Here is a 15,190-nt window from a genome sequence, read left to right as displayed (position 1 = left end):
GTTACACACACCTCTACACGAAAGAGCTAATGCTCCCCTTCCGCTGTGGTAATTTACAGGCAATCCAACAGCACTAAATAATTTGTTGCTAAGTAGTGGCTAGTATCAGCTCACTCTATAAATGCTACCCATTTGTGATTAGATGGATCCATTTTGCAAATCACCCTCACCTTTAGTACCTCTAAGGTACCTACCTACCTATCTGTAAAGTCTGAATTCACAATACTAATTGAATTTAAAAAGTCCTTTTAAGTAACTTGCTCTTAATGAACAAATTACAGGGTTAAGTATCACAAGAGGAGTCAAGCTTTATTCAAAACTTACTTCAATCTAGAGTTCTAGCAAAGGCTAGCAAGATCTAATGTCTGAAAACTTTTATAGTAAAATCAATTATTTAAAAGATAAAAAAAAGCCCATGCTTCTCAGCTGGAAATGTGATTCACTGGGATTCTTCTATTTTATTTTACACAAAATTAGTGACTGAAAATTGCTGCCCTTGCTTCCCCAAGAGATAATTTGCTTCATCAGATCTCCGAGTCCACATAATGTATAACAACAAATACCTCTCAGCTGTCTCCTCTGACTTCCTAATCCATTTAGACTCATTTTTATTATTTTAAAAATAAGAATAACAACCCCCCAAATACATTTTTCCCCTTACACTGTGAGAGAGAGAGAGAGAGAGAATAATGGTCAGGAGGTGCAAGGTGTGTCATCTAATTTCTACCAATTCCAGTATTCATTTTAATTCAAGCAAGGATCTCTAAGCACAAGCCTTGTTATTCTTTCTGCACGCCGACCCTGAAGATGTATTTCGTATCCTTCTTTCCTCAGGAATTGTGTGGCACTGAATTCGGAATTTTGAAAATGGGTTACCATCCACTCGGACTTTAAAAAGGCCTTCTAAGTCACAAACCAAAGTTTTGTTAAGATTTTATAATGAAAATTTTGAGGAGATTAGCCAAAGTGATTTACGCATGGAACATTTACCATTTGAAACAACACAATTGGCAGTCACTTAGCTAGATACCACAGATTCAGCTTTGGACTCTAAATTAGCCTAATATTTGCATAGGCTTCAAATTTACCACTACTCCCACAACCTGCCACACATTCCACTCCAACCCACCCTAACACCAAGTGATTTTCTTCCTCTTCATTAAATCCTCCACTGTTGAGACAAATCTAGCTTTTCCCCAGAAACCCAAACAAAATGTTCACACGAGCTGTTTTGAGAAAGTCCTTCAATCTTCATCCCTGAACATTGACTACTCCTTGCTTGGATCACCCTAACTAGATTATTGCTGTTTCTCTCAACTTGTCCTACTTTATAAGACTCTTATAAAACACAGCATTCCACCCCACTTCTGAGTTCAACTGGCATTCTCATTTCCCTTTCACCTTACTGTTATTTCCTGCAGGGCACACTTGTCCCACACTTTTTTCCTTGAACTTCACCAAGCCACACTCCCTGCAAGGAGGCAGTAACTGTAAAAACTTCTCTATTTCTGTATTTGCTGAAAATTTTGCATTCTTATAAGGATGTCTCCAATACTCATTTTGTAACATTTTGGTCTCCTGTAAACACAAAGGGAACGTTTATTTTAATACACTTTCAATTTCTCTGGATGAGCTAGCACTCAGTATCTCTGCTCTGTGTTACCCTCCACCATCTCATTTGAACAAGCATCAAAACCACTCAAAAATAATACCTAACAAAATTGCCAAGCTTCAGATGACGTTTGTCCATTTAAAAGCTAAGATAGCATACAGTTCTCTCGCATCTGGTCAATAGTCCGTGCTTAATAAATTTAAGGCTGAAGAAAGAAAAATAAAATGGTCCTTAGCAGCCTTGAGATGTCAGTAATGACCTGCTACTCCAACTCACTAAAGACACTAGTGTTTTGCTCCTCTGGTCTGTCTGATAGTTTTAAGCAGTTTTTGATTAATTGAAATAAAATTTGGTTATTTTACCTTTCTTCTTTGTCCTTCCCCCCCTCTGGCAGCTTACTATTGGTACTACCACCACAAATGTGTTCTACCACCAAGCATTTCTCAACCCTTACCTGAATTACCTCTTGGCCAATTTATGACAAGTAACTTGGCAACATTTTTCTAACTGAACTGTCCATATGCTACAAAAGCTCACAGACTACACATCCTACAGAAATTTTAATGGTACTAAAAAATCTTCAGTGAACCTATTAGAAAAGCAGTCTTATCTACACTCACACACTTAGCCTATTACTAGGATTACAATCCCAAGAGAACAGGCCATTGCCAATTCTGATCGCTGGTCCAGCAGCTCTTCCTTCACCTGAAGGTGGCAAGGGTAGTGAAATACAACATTTAGACCCACAGCATCTCTTGCTGGTACTGCTGCTTCTGCAGTACATTCGGCACCACTTTTTCCTGCTTTTCAGCCCAGACTTGTGTTCTGCTTTGTGGAAGCCCTCACACTAGTCTGCCCAAATACATAGGTTTTGGCTGGAACGGAGTGAATTTTCTTCACAGTAGCTGGTATGAGGCTGTGTTTTGGATCTGGGATGGAAATTGTGTTGATATTTTGTTGATGCAGGGATATTTTTGTTATTGCTGAGCTGCACTTGCACAGATCCAAGGCCTTTTCTGCTCCTCATCCCACCCCACCAATGAGCAGGCTGGGGGTGCATAAAAAGGTGGGAAGGGACACAGCTGGGACAGCTGCCCCCAACTGACCCAAGGGGTATTCCAGACCATGTGACATCATACTCAGTGTATAAAGCTAGGGGAGGAAGAAGGAGGAGGGGGGATATTTGGTGTTTGTCCTCCCAAGTAACTGTTAGGCATGATGGAGCTCTGCTTCCCTGGGCATGGCTGAACTCCTGCCTGCCCATGGGAAGTGGTGAATTAATTCCCCATTTTGTTTTGCTTGCAGGCACAGCTTTTACTTTATCTCATTAACTGGCTTTGTTTCAACAAGATTTCTCACTTTTACTCTTCCAATTCTCTCCCCCATCCCACTGTAGGAGTGAGTAAGTGGCTGTATGCAGCTTAGTTGTTGTGTGGGGTTAAACCACAACACCAAAACATTGTAATTTATCCCTCTACCCTTAATTCCAATTTTTATTTAAGTACTTTAAGACAGATGATGTTCTGTGATAAAGCTGTTAAATATTTACTTTGCTTCAAGTACTAGAAACTACTTTCCAGAAGAAAGCAGGAACATCATTTTCAAAGAGAGCAGTAATTGTGTACACCTCCCTTTAACAAAAAGGGTTTGTGTGTGCTGCATTTTTTTTAACCATGGTTAAGTAAATAAACAATATACTTCATCTGAACTGTATTGAGATTCCCATTCACCAGTCAAGAAAATAAAATTCTCCAAGTTGCTGCTTGCCTATAAGCAATAAATATGTGAAATAATAAAATTCTCAATATTCTTTTAAAACCATGGGAAAAGAATTCATTGCAAAATGTGTTTCTTACCATGCCTTTTCCATCTATGCCCTCTTATAGACATGCTAGTCACTGCATTTCTTGATATTCTGGATGAAGTAGGTGTAATTTCAACCTGAATACATCTTGTACCTTCTTTACTAGATTTCATGGCACCCTGAGGCAGTGAAGCTTTTATTGCATTAGCAACCTAGAACAGAAGAGATGCACTTAAGTTCTTATCACAGAGGTCCAAGAATTCTGTTGGAGATTCTTACTATTTCAAGAAGAATACTCTGTACAATTCCAATTTATGGTCAAAAAGCACGCCCCCCTTTCGCATGGCCTATAAAGAATGCTGACTGCAATTAGCTCTCAGAACTAATACTTCCCACTTTCTTAAAACAAAGTTTCTAGTTTCCAGATGTGGCTACTCCTTCAGAGTTCTGCTGCACTATTATCTTAGTTCTGAAGGCTCAGAAGTGTTCTACTGAAAACAGCTTGGTCACTAGGAAACATGACACCGTAATTAAGTGGAGTGAAAAGCCCTGTGTAGTGTGCACTTACAGATCGAGCTGTGTGCACAAGCACAGATTTAGGTTCCTGGTATCATCTTGTATCATGCATGTTCACAGGAAGCATTTCCCAAGCTAAAAATTTTACTCAACAAACTGCTGAAATAAAATACCTACCAGCAGAGGTTCTGGATACAGTTCAAGCTGTGCTCTATACAAAACATCATCCATAGCTTTACGAGCCAGATCCCATTCTCCATTATAACTGCAAAGGTAAAATTATACATAATAGTAAGCATCAACAGATCAACCTTCTTGGTCACAAAGCCCTCACATATCTGCTGTTCCTTGAGAGTTCAGTTTAGAGGATTGGAACTACTTGTGTTTGTTAGCAGTAAGCTTGCTATTTAGAGAACTTTGAAGTAGCATCTTCAAAACTTCAAACTTTGAAGTTTTATTTTCACTGGCCATTCCAAGCAGTTTAAGAATTGTATTATTAGCTGTTGATCAGCTACTCATGAAATATTCTGAAAAACAAACAGGAATTTTTAATATTACTCCACCTTTTGAGTATTCCTGTATTACTAGTCTCCAATTATTTCAGTTACTAAGAAAGTAATTAAGAAAGAAACTAATTTCACATATTAACATGACTATCAAATGGTAGATGACATCAGCATTTCATTTAAAAAAAAATAAAACCCCTTTTCTGTAACTAGACTGACATCAAAACTAACCATGCAAAGATGTGGACAGCAGACAATGGCTGGAAAAGGCTTTTTACAGTATTTTCTTCCCATCAGCAGTTACACCTATCAAGTGCTGCTCTAACCATCTTTCCCAGCATGACACAGGTAACTTCATCCAGCTACTGTCTCTTCCCAAGGACCTTACCACTAGACACAACATCTGCCCACTAGAAAATGAAATGGCCCCAAGGTAGCATGTCTGAACAAGTACACAAATTAGGCTGGCATTTCTCTATCTTGTATGCATATTAGAAAAAAAAAAAATCAACTTACAAGGCATAATAGATCCCTGTTAGCATTTGCACCATGAATTCAGATGAAACTGGAATCCTGCTGTTGACTCCCTTGTACTTTCTCACTTGTTGGCGAGGATATCCACAGACACAAATTCTAAAGAAATCATACAGTTGTCATTAGTAAGTACTGTGGAACCCCCTTTGTGGTTTATGTACTTTCAATACTTCACCAGTGTTGATTAGTTTTTAGAAGCCTTGAGTTACTTCTTCTAAAAATGCAAGAATGACATACAAGTAAGATAACATTCTTATGAAGAGAAACTTAGTAACTGCCCCAATGCAAAAAAATTTGGATTTACTACTTGAGATCAGCACAAAATACTTTGTGCTGTAGTTTTCATATTGACAATCCATGTTTGTAATTTAGGAAAGTGATAAAAATTGAATTAGACTTACTAGAAGAAAGCACATTCATTGTAGATCTTAAAGAAAAATCCCTAAATTCCACATTACTCAAACCAATTAACAGAGTTATTCTTTATCTTTAAATAGCAGAATATAAATTCCACCACATCCAAACAAGACACTTAAAAATATTCTGGACTTCTGACACATATTCCCCATATTCTAACATGCTGTCTATTCTAATATGCTGTCAGGGTAAGATTTTCAGTAAGCAGAGAAACAAGAATGACAAAACCAGTCAGGAATGAAGAACTATGAAAGAAGTTAAATTGTATAGCATTAAATAATTCAGTACCCAAACATTCAGCATTTTGAAGTAGAAAGACTTGCTTGCATCTACTGGTAACTTGCTTGTGGTTTTTTTGGATGCTTTAAAAATTATTTATTCCAAATACAATCAAAACTTAATCAAGCAGAATAAGCAACATCAGCCTCCTTTCCTCAATCCTTAGCTTCTAAACATGTTTTACCTCATATTTTAGAGCAGTTTATCTAACAGAGATCTTGTAAAGACTCTTGTAAATATTGCCAAACACTCCAAGGTCTCTTGCCTCCTTTGAAGAGAAGGAAATCTTGCAGGCAAAACATTATCATGCTTTAGTTGTGAGAGAACTACGAACTACAACTAGAAGAAAGTTGCTGCAGTTGACTTCTGGGTCTCTTGGGTTTCCTGGGTTAAGGAGAGCATTCTAATTTTTCCCTTAACCTACAGTCCACTTTTGAAAATCTAGAGACAAACATGTTTACTACCCGTTTCTCTTATTTGAAAAAAGAAATTGATCAAAAAATAGGCACTGTAATTAAAGCTGAGCTGTTTTGTTTTGAGGTCGGGGTGGGGGGGTGTTGGCGTTGTTATTTTGGTTTTTTGAAGCAACAGCTGATTTTGGAAATGCTCAACGTATCCATAAAAATTAATGTATTTTTAGTTTTAACACCTACTATAATTTCAAGAAAGTTTCAACCTGCACAGCATCCAAATTTATTTAGCAAACTTGCAATGCAAAATACACCACAATTTTAAAAAATGTTTCTGGTTTTCTTTAGTTAACAGAACTACAACTGCTGTTATTAAAAAAAAAAAACAGTTCCCTTTGACTTCTCCTCTTAAGGAAGAAGCTTAACCTGCATATAAACCAGGTTACTGTTTCCCCATTTTGAGATCTCAACCCAAAGTTACATAAGAGATACTTCAATAGCAAATAATGCAGCTGTAAACACTTATGAAAAGAAGCCAAGTTTAAAAGCAGCCTTTGGGAACTTGAAGCTTGTTTTTATAGAAAAAGTCCAAACGGATGGCCTTTCAAGTTGGAAATGCCATTTTAAGTGTAAACAACCTACAGAAATTACCTTGAACAAATCTGACACAATGACTGAAGAGACATTGCAGGCATGTAGCTTAAGGCAGCATTGTAACAGAGCAGAAGGAAAGTCAGCACTTCAAACCTGGGATTTGAAAGAAACATTGGAATTCCATTACCAATTTTATTCTTTAAAAGAAAACAAGTTTACATGGAATTTTTAAGAGTTATTTGAACAGATTTGGCATTGCATTTCAATAAAATCAAAAACTGCGTAAGCTTTTCCTCTACATGCCCTGCTGATCTTTCTGCATCTACATTTACACGTGTTTAGAAACAAAAAAGCACATGACAAAACACAACATACACCTATTCTCCTTCAGTCTACAACTGTACTAAAAATTAGAAGCTCAGATCCATTACGGACCCTCAAACAAAGTCTTGTGATACAATTTCACCTGTTCTGGGCTGTCAGCATCTCCCTCTGAGGATGAGGTCCACTGTACACAACCCTGGACAAGCCATGCTGTGACAAAGCTCCTTCAGTGAGAGCCATGGAGCCAATGCTGGAAGGCTAAAGGAAAAAAGGGTCATTCAGAGCACGTCCACCTTAAATCTTGCTATAATGCAAGTGAAAATAGACAATAATAAGCGTCACCATATTTATGTATGAATTTTCAACAGGTTTAAGGTTATCTGACTGTTCAGAGAAGTCATTTTACACCAGATAAGGTATATGGCTTCAGAAAAAAAAAACAAAAACATACTTGCTGCACGGGTATTGGAATTATGACTATTCAATCTTGGAAAGGCCTCAGAGACCAGTCAGCAGTACTCAGAAATCTGACAAACATGTTCCTATGTCATCATACAACATGTTAAAACTACTTTTCACTTTTGCTCTTAACAAACAGGCCTCCAAAGCATACTGCCCTTCTCAATCAGGAATTTCACTTTGTAGGTGTTACTTACTTCATGATAGACAGAAGGTTTGGACAAAGATGGAATTGTGAAACTCAGCACTTTGCTATGTCCCTCTTTGTCAACTATCTCCTGAAAAATACAGAAGATACCAATGGTTACACTGTACTACAGAAAACAGACATCCAAAAATGTTAAATGCTATTATAAGGACTGATAGGGATACTGTAACAATCCAAGCTGCAAGCTGGAAATTATCTCTCTATTTGCTTTCTATCACAGCACATTTTGTTTGTTTATGAAAACTCTTCAAATAACTAGCCAAGGGGTACATCCATTTGCATGCATAATCCACCTTAAAAACAATAACAGTAAACATCATATTTAAACAGCATTATCTTTCTTTAATTATACACTATTTATTAATTGTGAAGGTTAACAATCAATAGTTCTGTTCTGAAAACTATTAACCATCAAGTAATCACTCTACGAGTAATTTGTTTTAGAAATATTACAGCTCTGGAATGATGGCAGCCTCATATGATTTGACAGCAGCAGACCACAGCATTTGCAAAAGCCCAAGTCTGGTAACTCTCTATGGAATTAAAAGAAGCATGGATGCAAAGCTTTAGAGAAGCTACTTTCCTGAAAGATACCACCACAGTAGTAGACTAAAGGGTAAGGCAAAACAAGATGTGGTTTTGCACCACAGAAGAGCACTGGAGTATTTCAAATTAAAAACTTCCAAAGATCCAAAGCAGACTTGACCAGTAACAAACACCACACGCTAGATTTTACTTTTCTCTTCTCTAATTTTCAGCAGCTGATTTCATATATCCAGAAGCAATAATTAGAGAGAAGTTTCAGTGTCTCCTAACGCCCATGCCTTGGGAAGGCTGGAGGTCTAGCTTCACATAGTAATTATTAAATCTCCTGTCTTAAAAGAAAATATGAAGTGGTAAAGGAAGACTGAAAAGGATCAAAAAGGCACAAAGAGCTGTTTCTTCTGAAAAGCTGCACAGCTCCTCCACTTTCCACATAAACCACTAATACTTTAGTTTTTAATATTGTTCCTGCATCAATGTGGAAAAGATGTTCCTCAAAATATAGGAGAAAGGAAAAGAAAATGGCTACATCCAAATTTCTAAATTCTAAAAATATTAATATTTGTATTCTTCATTCTAATCAGATTTGTAATTAAGTTTCAGGAGTGCATTTCAAGATCTGAAGTGTATTAAAAAAAGCCCTGAAAACTACAGCTACGAAAGCAAAAAATTTCAACTGCATGCACTACCACAGTCCCTAAGCTGAAGGTAGAACAAACCAGTTCATGATCTCAAGGTTCAGCCACAATAATTCCATGCCCCTCACGATGTAACCAATTTAAAATTATTCTAAGCAGTATTTTTCATTTTTTGTTTTCCTTCAGTAAGAAACTGCAGGACTCCAACTGAACATGTTAAGTTTCCAAGAGTCCACCGTACGTATTTACATAGGAATTATTATTTATATTAGGCTTCGTATTTCCTCGGTTTTGAAAACATAAAAGTAGTTGGTTAAAGAGAAAATAAGTATCTAAGCAGGTCACCTACTACCTTTTCAACCTGTATACTAAAGAACAATACCATCATGATTGTTTCTGTTATAAATTTTATACGACATCAACAGCAGGGAAGAAGTCAGCGTGAGTACTGTGGCACTGTTCTACCAGAAGCATTCATTATGTCTTAAAGCAGAATGGGGAAAAAAGTTCCCAAAAGTCACACTGATCTACACCTTCCTAGAGAAGCTTGCTGTGGAATTCTTATGACCCGGGGCAGCTGGAGATGGAAAGCTGAGTTACTAATTGAGAAAGAAACTGTTCACAGCTAAGAGAGGATGTTACCAGACTGGTTTCAAGCTTAACTGTAAATGTAATCTCTTCTGGGAGAAAAACAAGTGATTACAGCCACATCCATGAACCATCTTATTATTCCATGACTTCATCATGGATATAAAGGAGTGAATCGCCTTAAGGCATAAGATAAGATCAAAAGCTTTTCAGGAACGTTCTTCTTGTCAGATACAACTAAGCATACAGAAACAGGCAGGAAGCCTGTACTCTGCCTCAAGAGGAGTGGAACAGGGCTCAGGTCTTTCAAATTAGACTCCTGGGCGAAAAAAACGTTTTCACTTGCTTGGTGAAGACACCTGTGATTATTTCTAGAAGATGGATAGCAGCTGCCTTCTCCACATTTTCAGAATGAGGAGACTTGAAGTTCATCACTATTTCACTTCACAAAAAGCCTTCCTAAAACCACCAGAAGAAACTACACTAACAAGAACTCCAACAGACATAATAAAACACTAAGTATTTTAAAATAACCATAAAAAGACTAAAATATGGTGCTTTTAAGGGTTCCTTATTAATTCTGTTCTTCAAAGCACAGATATAGCAACAAACACGATATTTTCATGTAAAATATTTTTTAAATGTCAAGGTTATTTCAAAATGGAGACCTTTAATTTCTCAAAGCTAAGCAATCTGTTCAGCAGTCAAGTATTAGTTGAATGTAATTTTCTTGTGGTTTTAGTCTAGATAGTCAAAATATCCCAGAAAATACAGGCAACAATTTCAAAAGCAGTGCCTCGAAAAGTTCTCAAGCAGAATGTGAGTTTAATCACCATACCAAGAAATAAGTAATAAAAAATTTAAGAACCACAGAAGGAGCAGAGAAAATATTGACCAAAGAATGAAAGTTCATGTTGTAGATTTCTGACGGACACTAATTTGAAGAGTTGAGACTGAAATAATCACTTCATTTCAATTCTGAAACAAAATCTTGAAATACAAACCAAGTTATAAACTCCTAGGAGAAGAGCCTCTATGCATCCACTGCTCTGCAAATCTCTGCTGGCTGAGACAGCAAGATAGCACCACATCAATTCTGGCAGAAACTGCAGCGTAAACCGTAGCAATTGTTCCTCACCACTGCGATAGAACTCAAAGAGCTGATGGCAAACTGGCTCCAGAAGCTGAAATACAAGTTACAATTGCGAATGAATAAAACATTACAAAAATCTGCAACTTTGTCTGGATCAATCCTTTAGCCAAAACTGTAAACTGATAAAAATGACATTTTATTTATTAGGGAGTGACTGATACAATAACTGCTCAAGTCACCTTACAAACCTTCATGCTCATAGCATACTTTTGGATGATAAACGTAAAGCCATTCATCCCATGTGAATAAAAAATTCCAGTGGCTGCTTTGCCTCATTTTTGACTCACTTCCTCCAGCCTCAAAGGCACAAATAGAGGATAGTTATCACACACCTCATACCATGCACTCAATTTCTCTAATATACAGGAAAAATACCTGAACAAAAGGTCACAAGGTCAAAAAATACACAAAAATTGCTAGAAGCTTTACCCACCTAGTGACAAGAGCCGTATAACACTTAAATTCCAAGTATTACAAAAACTTACTACACAACAGAATTAGTTTATTTTCCCACTCTCATTAAAATCTTCTAGAAGCTTCAATGTATTTATACATTTGAGACAGAAATGGGAAGCTCAAGAGTAATTTTAGAATCAAATTTGTTAAGCTAAGATACAAATGGATGTAAAACACTGAACTGGAAGTAATGCACTGAGCTAGATCAAGTTAAAAAAAGATTTTAAAACAATGATGCTATCAGCCTGCACTGTGTCCCTGGATTTAACGTGCCTTCTTGTGCTACCACCTACCTCTGCTATAAGGATGAAGCACTGTGTTAACCACCACATGTCAATGTACGGAAATTAGGAGATTCCCTAATTTTCTCCAGTAAGAAAATATTGTCAAATCAGCAGGTACTTTCAAAGCCAGCTGAACTACTAAACTCAGTTCTGCTATTTGTCTAGGTCACAACTTTAGTTCTAGTATAGTAAGTTTGTAGAAAAATAAGGAAGCAAATTCTATATTCATCCCTTTATTGAAGCAAAGGAGGTAAAATGACCAGAAGACCGTGCTAGAAAAATACCTGCTTGCTTTCTTAAGCTTTTCCTCCTGAACACAAAAAAAAGTCAAGTCAACATTTCTTAACTCCCAAAGTTACTTCTGAAACTTAAAGATCTTAGCAGATTTGAGTTCTTTTTTAAGAAGTAATCTGGGACAATCTGATCCATTCTAAAAAAAGAGGAACTTTTAGCTTCTGAGAGATATAGCTTCACTTAGGGAAAAACCATCTCTGAAAAATCTACAGTAAAGGCAAAAAAGCCACGCTGAGCTAAATTAGTCACCAGTTTTAAGAGCAGTACAGCAACGATCCTTCTAGAAAACTTTACCAGCAGATCTGCATTCCATCTTCAGCTTACATTTTTCACACAATTTGCATCCTTCCCGTAATGAAGTATCAGCTCTGAATGATGTGTTTGAACTTTAAAAGGCACATAAATAGCTGTGAAAGGTATCCATGTTTACATCGTTATCTCACTTGAGACAGCTTTGTATCAGCACATTTAATGCGTAATCAGTACAAAACCAGGTTTTCTTCCTCAAAATGCCACCACATGCTACAACCTAATATCAAAACACACTAATGACTGTTGCTGTTTCAAGATACCATTTTGAACTGCAAAGTTCTAAAAGGTATGAGACATTTTTTAATGCTGGAACAGAAGAATGTCCAAGCAATTTCATCCCTCGTCCTTTTAAGCTGCACCCAAGTGTGTTAGACACTCCAAACGCTTGCTGTTTCCTAATGCAAATGCCTGCATGGCTCCTATCTAAAAAGACAGCAAGAGTGTTTTAAGTAAAAAGCAGAAAATCTTCAATGTTTGAAGAAAAACCTGTCACATATTTATTTAATTATTTTTTACTGTTGGGAGTTTTTAGTCAGTTATAAGTCCTTCAAATCTTCTCATCTTCTGAAGACTCTCCCTTCATTGAACTACCTTTTTCACCTAGTAGTGGCCCAGGAACCTCAAAAGTAACTAACATAGTCTATGCAGCTACTATGCAGTGGATGTTAAACAAGTAGTACATTTATCTTACAAATGGGTAATTAATTTTTTGGAAAAGCAAGCCAAAAACAACCCATATGAAAAGAAAATATGAACTAGCAGGAAAATGCAGTTACAGATGCAAATACACATGATTAGTTTTCAAATGCTTAAAAAAAAGAACACATCCATCCCGCAAAACAAGATGAATGACAATTTTACAGTACTGATAATTATTATAAGTACATATATTCGAAGGTGTACAAATGGGGTTGTTTGTCCACTTTTAAACCCAGCAGTATTTGTAGTGTTGAGGCATTAATCCTTCCCCTTTGCAGCACACATCCATGAGATAAGAGAGGCCAGCAAGCTGACATTACACAATGCAGCAAACAGATCTCAAAGAACAGTTAAAAGATATTACTCTTCTTTTTAACTGCTAGTTTGTAATTATTTTCACAATGTGGAAAGATCCAAGTCGCCTCTTCCACAAAATACCAGCTACTTGGGGAACGGCCCAAAAAAGATGTTAGGACTTCTTCCCAAGACAGCCCAACACTCAGTGTCAGCACCGGCTTTTCATTTCAATTCAAAGTCTCACTAACAGAGAAATACCTTGCCCCTGGAATTATCCCAAGAACCTTTTCAAGCAGAATTAGCAGCAGAATCCTGCTGCTAAGGCCCCTGAGAAACCTAGTGATAGCCAGAACTAGTAAGAAATCAAAGAACATATGAAAGTATTAATTAGGCTATCAACAGGGAGACTCATCTGATTAATTTACATTTTGATACACATTCTGAAGACCAGACAGGCTTGACTCAGTAGTTGGAATGACTCAGAATGCCTTTCTGAGCAGCAAATTAAAATTACATTTGTTCTTTGCTGGACAACCTGGGAGTTTCACTATCAGCATTCTCTCTAAAAGCATTAACTGAAAGCATTTTATCCTCTGACCTTTAGTATTTGCATAATCTCAAACTTTGGAAAGATGCCTTGGGTCTTTTCAGAAGAGGAATCAAGGATTTGGTGCAATTTTAAAATAATGCACAAAAGGATTTCTGGATGGTAGAAAGCAGTTAACAACACACAACTAAACTCAGCTCAGGATGTTCTGAACACACCTGGACACTTTAAAACAAGGGCAGTCATGGGATGTGGAACCTTCTTGGTACCGGTACTGAGAAAAGCTGCCCCTTTCCCCACCATTTTTTTCGTATCTTGCCATCATTTCAGTAGGGGTACATCCACTGTATAAATCCTTGTCTTTATATTGTATGTATTTCAAACAATAAAGAACCTAAAACCTAAGGAACAATTTAAAAAGGATAGCTAACCTAACTTTTTTCTCTTCCACTGTAATAGACAAGCTTCTGACACCCAGAGATCCACATTCAAGTGATAATTACAGAAAGAATTCTGTCAGACACAAACATCTTTTCAATTCCTTAATGTATTTTTCTATTCTATATCCAAGTCCTGAAGCCCATGAATGTGACCTACAGGATTACCTACGATCAGCAGGTTACAAAACTTACAATTTTTTTTCGCATGATAGTATGTCATTGCTAAGAACAAACTTTTTGAAGGCGACTATTCATCAATTAACTAGCATGCAAGGTCTTGGTTTCATTCTGCTAGTGTTATGTCAGACATTTTGGGTGAGAGATCCAAAATACTCACTTCACTCTGTGGCTCCTGAATTACTTTGTAAAGGGACGAAATCAAAGCAGTCTTGTCTTTCAAGCTGGTAGCATAGCTGGATATGGATGCTTCTGGCAGTGTCTGAAATAAAAATATTATAAGCAATTTCTATCATTAAAGTATGACAGCTATTTCAACAACTATTTTCCATCACAAGTTACTATTTATCAGAGTTTACTATAAACTAAACTTTGTTTCACAAAGAAATCCTCACATTTTCACACCATTGCCAGAAGACACACTGCATCCTATCATTTTGCAGTTTCATACAGAATGTAATGACAGAGGATGGGAAATGGATAAAAAACAAGTTGCAAAAATGCAACCCCCACTAAAATTTCACAGTGAGATGTCAGTCCTGTGAAACTTTTACAGTTTTTAGATCCATACTTCAAGGAGTTCTCAAGACCAACTGTACACAGGTAGTGAACATTATTACCAGATACAATAGTACTCTGGAAAAACACAAATTCCAGTTGACGCAAATTCCAGCTCCTCTCTAACACTAAACATATTTTCTGCCAGTACTTAAGAAGGTAAAATCTAATCTTTTTAACTCTTTAGAAGATGTACATTTAAATGTGCATAAGTCTTACAGTACTTTTTAACTCCAGTCCTTCAAAGGACTCCACTCCACAGACAGGAGAACGTATTTCTAGCGTATCTAAGCAGACCAGGAGCAAAACCTACAGTCAAGTCTGGTACTCAAACCAGTAAAAGCATTCACCTATGATATACAGTTTCACTGCTCTCTGCCAGGAAGTAAGTCACCCCAGAGGCAAGGAAAAAAATCCTTTCAAAGCAGACATTTGTATTTATCACATGATCTCAGCAAAACCCAAGTGACGTTATGAAGCTGCTTTATTCCTTAACCGTCCGCTCAATGCCCAAGGACGCTGGATGGACCTGGGGCCGGGG

General features: G+C 37.0%; 1 protein-coding gene across 4 annotated transcripts in view; it reads right to left on the bottom strand.

Moving 5' to 3' along the window:
• Positions 1-15,190, bottom strand: part of FAM126A (family with sequence similarity 126 member A) — a 47,701-nt gene that overhangs the window by 8,292 nt on the left and 24,219 nt on the right. For all 4 annotated transcript variants that reach the window (XM_039549216.1, XM_039549218.1, XM_039549217.1 and 1 more), the window contains exons 3-10: positions 14,252-14,353; positions 10,437-10,616; positions 7,653-7,733; positions 7,139-7,254; positions 6,730-6,825; positions 4,955-5,071; positions 4,110-4,197; positions 3,469-3,628 (exon numbers count right to left, since the gene is read on the bottom strand). In XM_039549216.1, the coding sequence (XP_039405150.1) occupies positions 3,469-3,628; positions 4,110-4,197; positions 4,955-5,071; positions 6,730-6,825; positions 7,139-7,254; positions 7,653-7,733; positions 10,437-10,616; positions 14,252-14,353 (940 nt within the window). The remainder of the gene's footprint in view (positions 1-3,468; positions 3,629-4,109; positions 4,198-4,954; positions 5,072-6,729; positions 6,826-7,138; positions 7,255-7,652; positions 7,734-10,436; positions 10,617-14,251; positions 14,354-15,190) is intronic.

Source organism: Corvus cornix, chromosome 2, assembly GCF_000738735.6.
Source record: "Corvus cornix cornix isolate S_Up_H32 chromosome 2, ASM73873v5, whole genome shotgun sequence".
Lineage (NCBI taxonomy): Eukaryota > Metazoa > Chordata > Aves > Passeriformes > Corvidae > Corvus > Corvus cornix.
The sequence above is the reverse complement of the archived record's forward strand: the minus strand, read 5'-3'. Positions and strand labels throughout refer to the sequence as shown.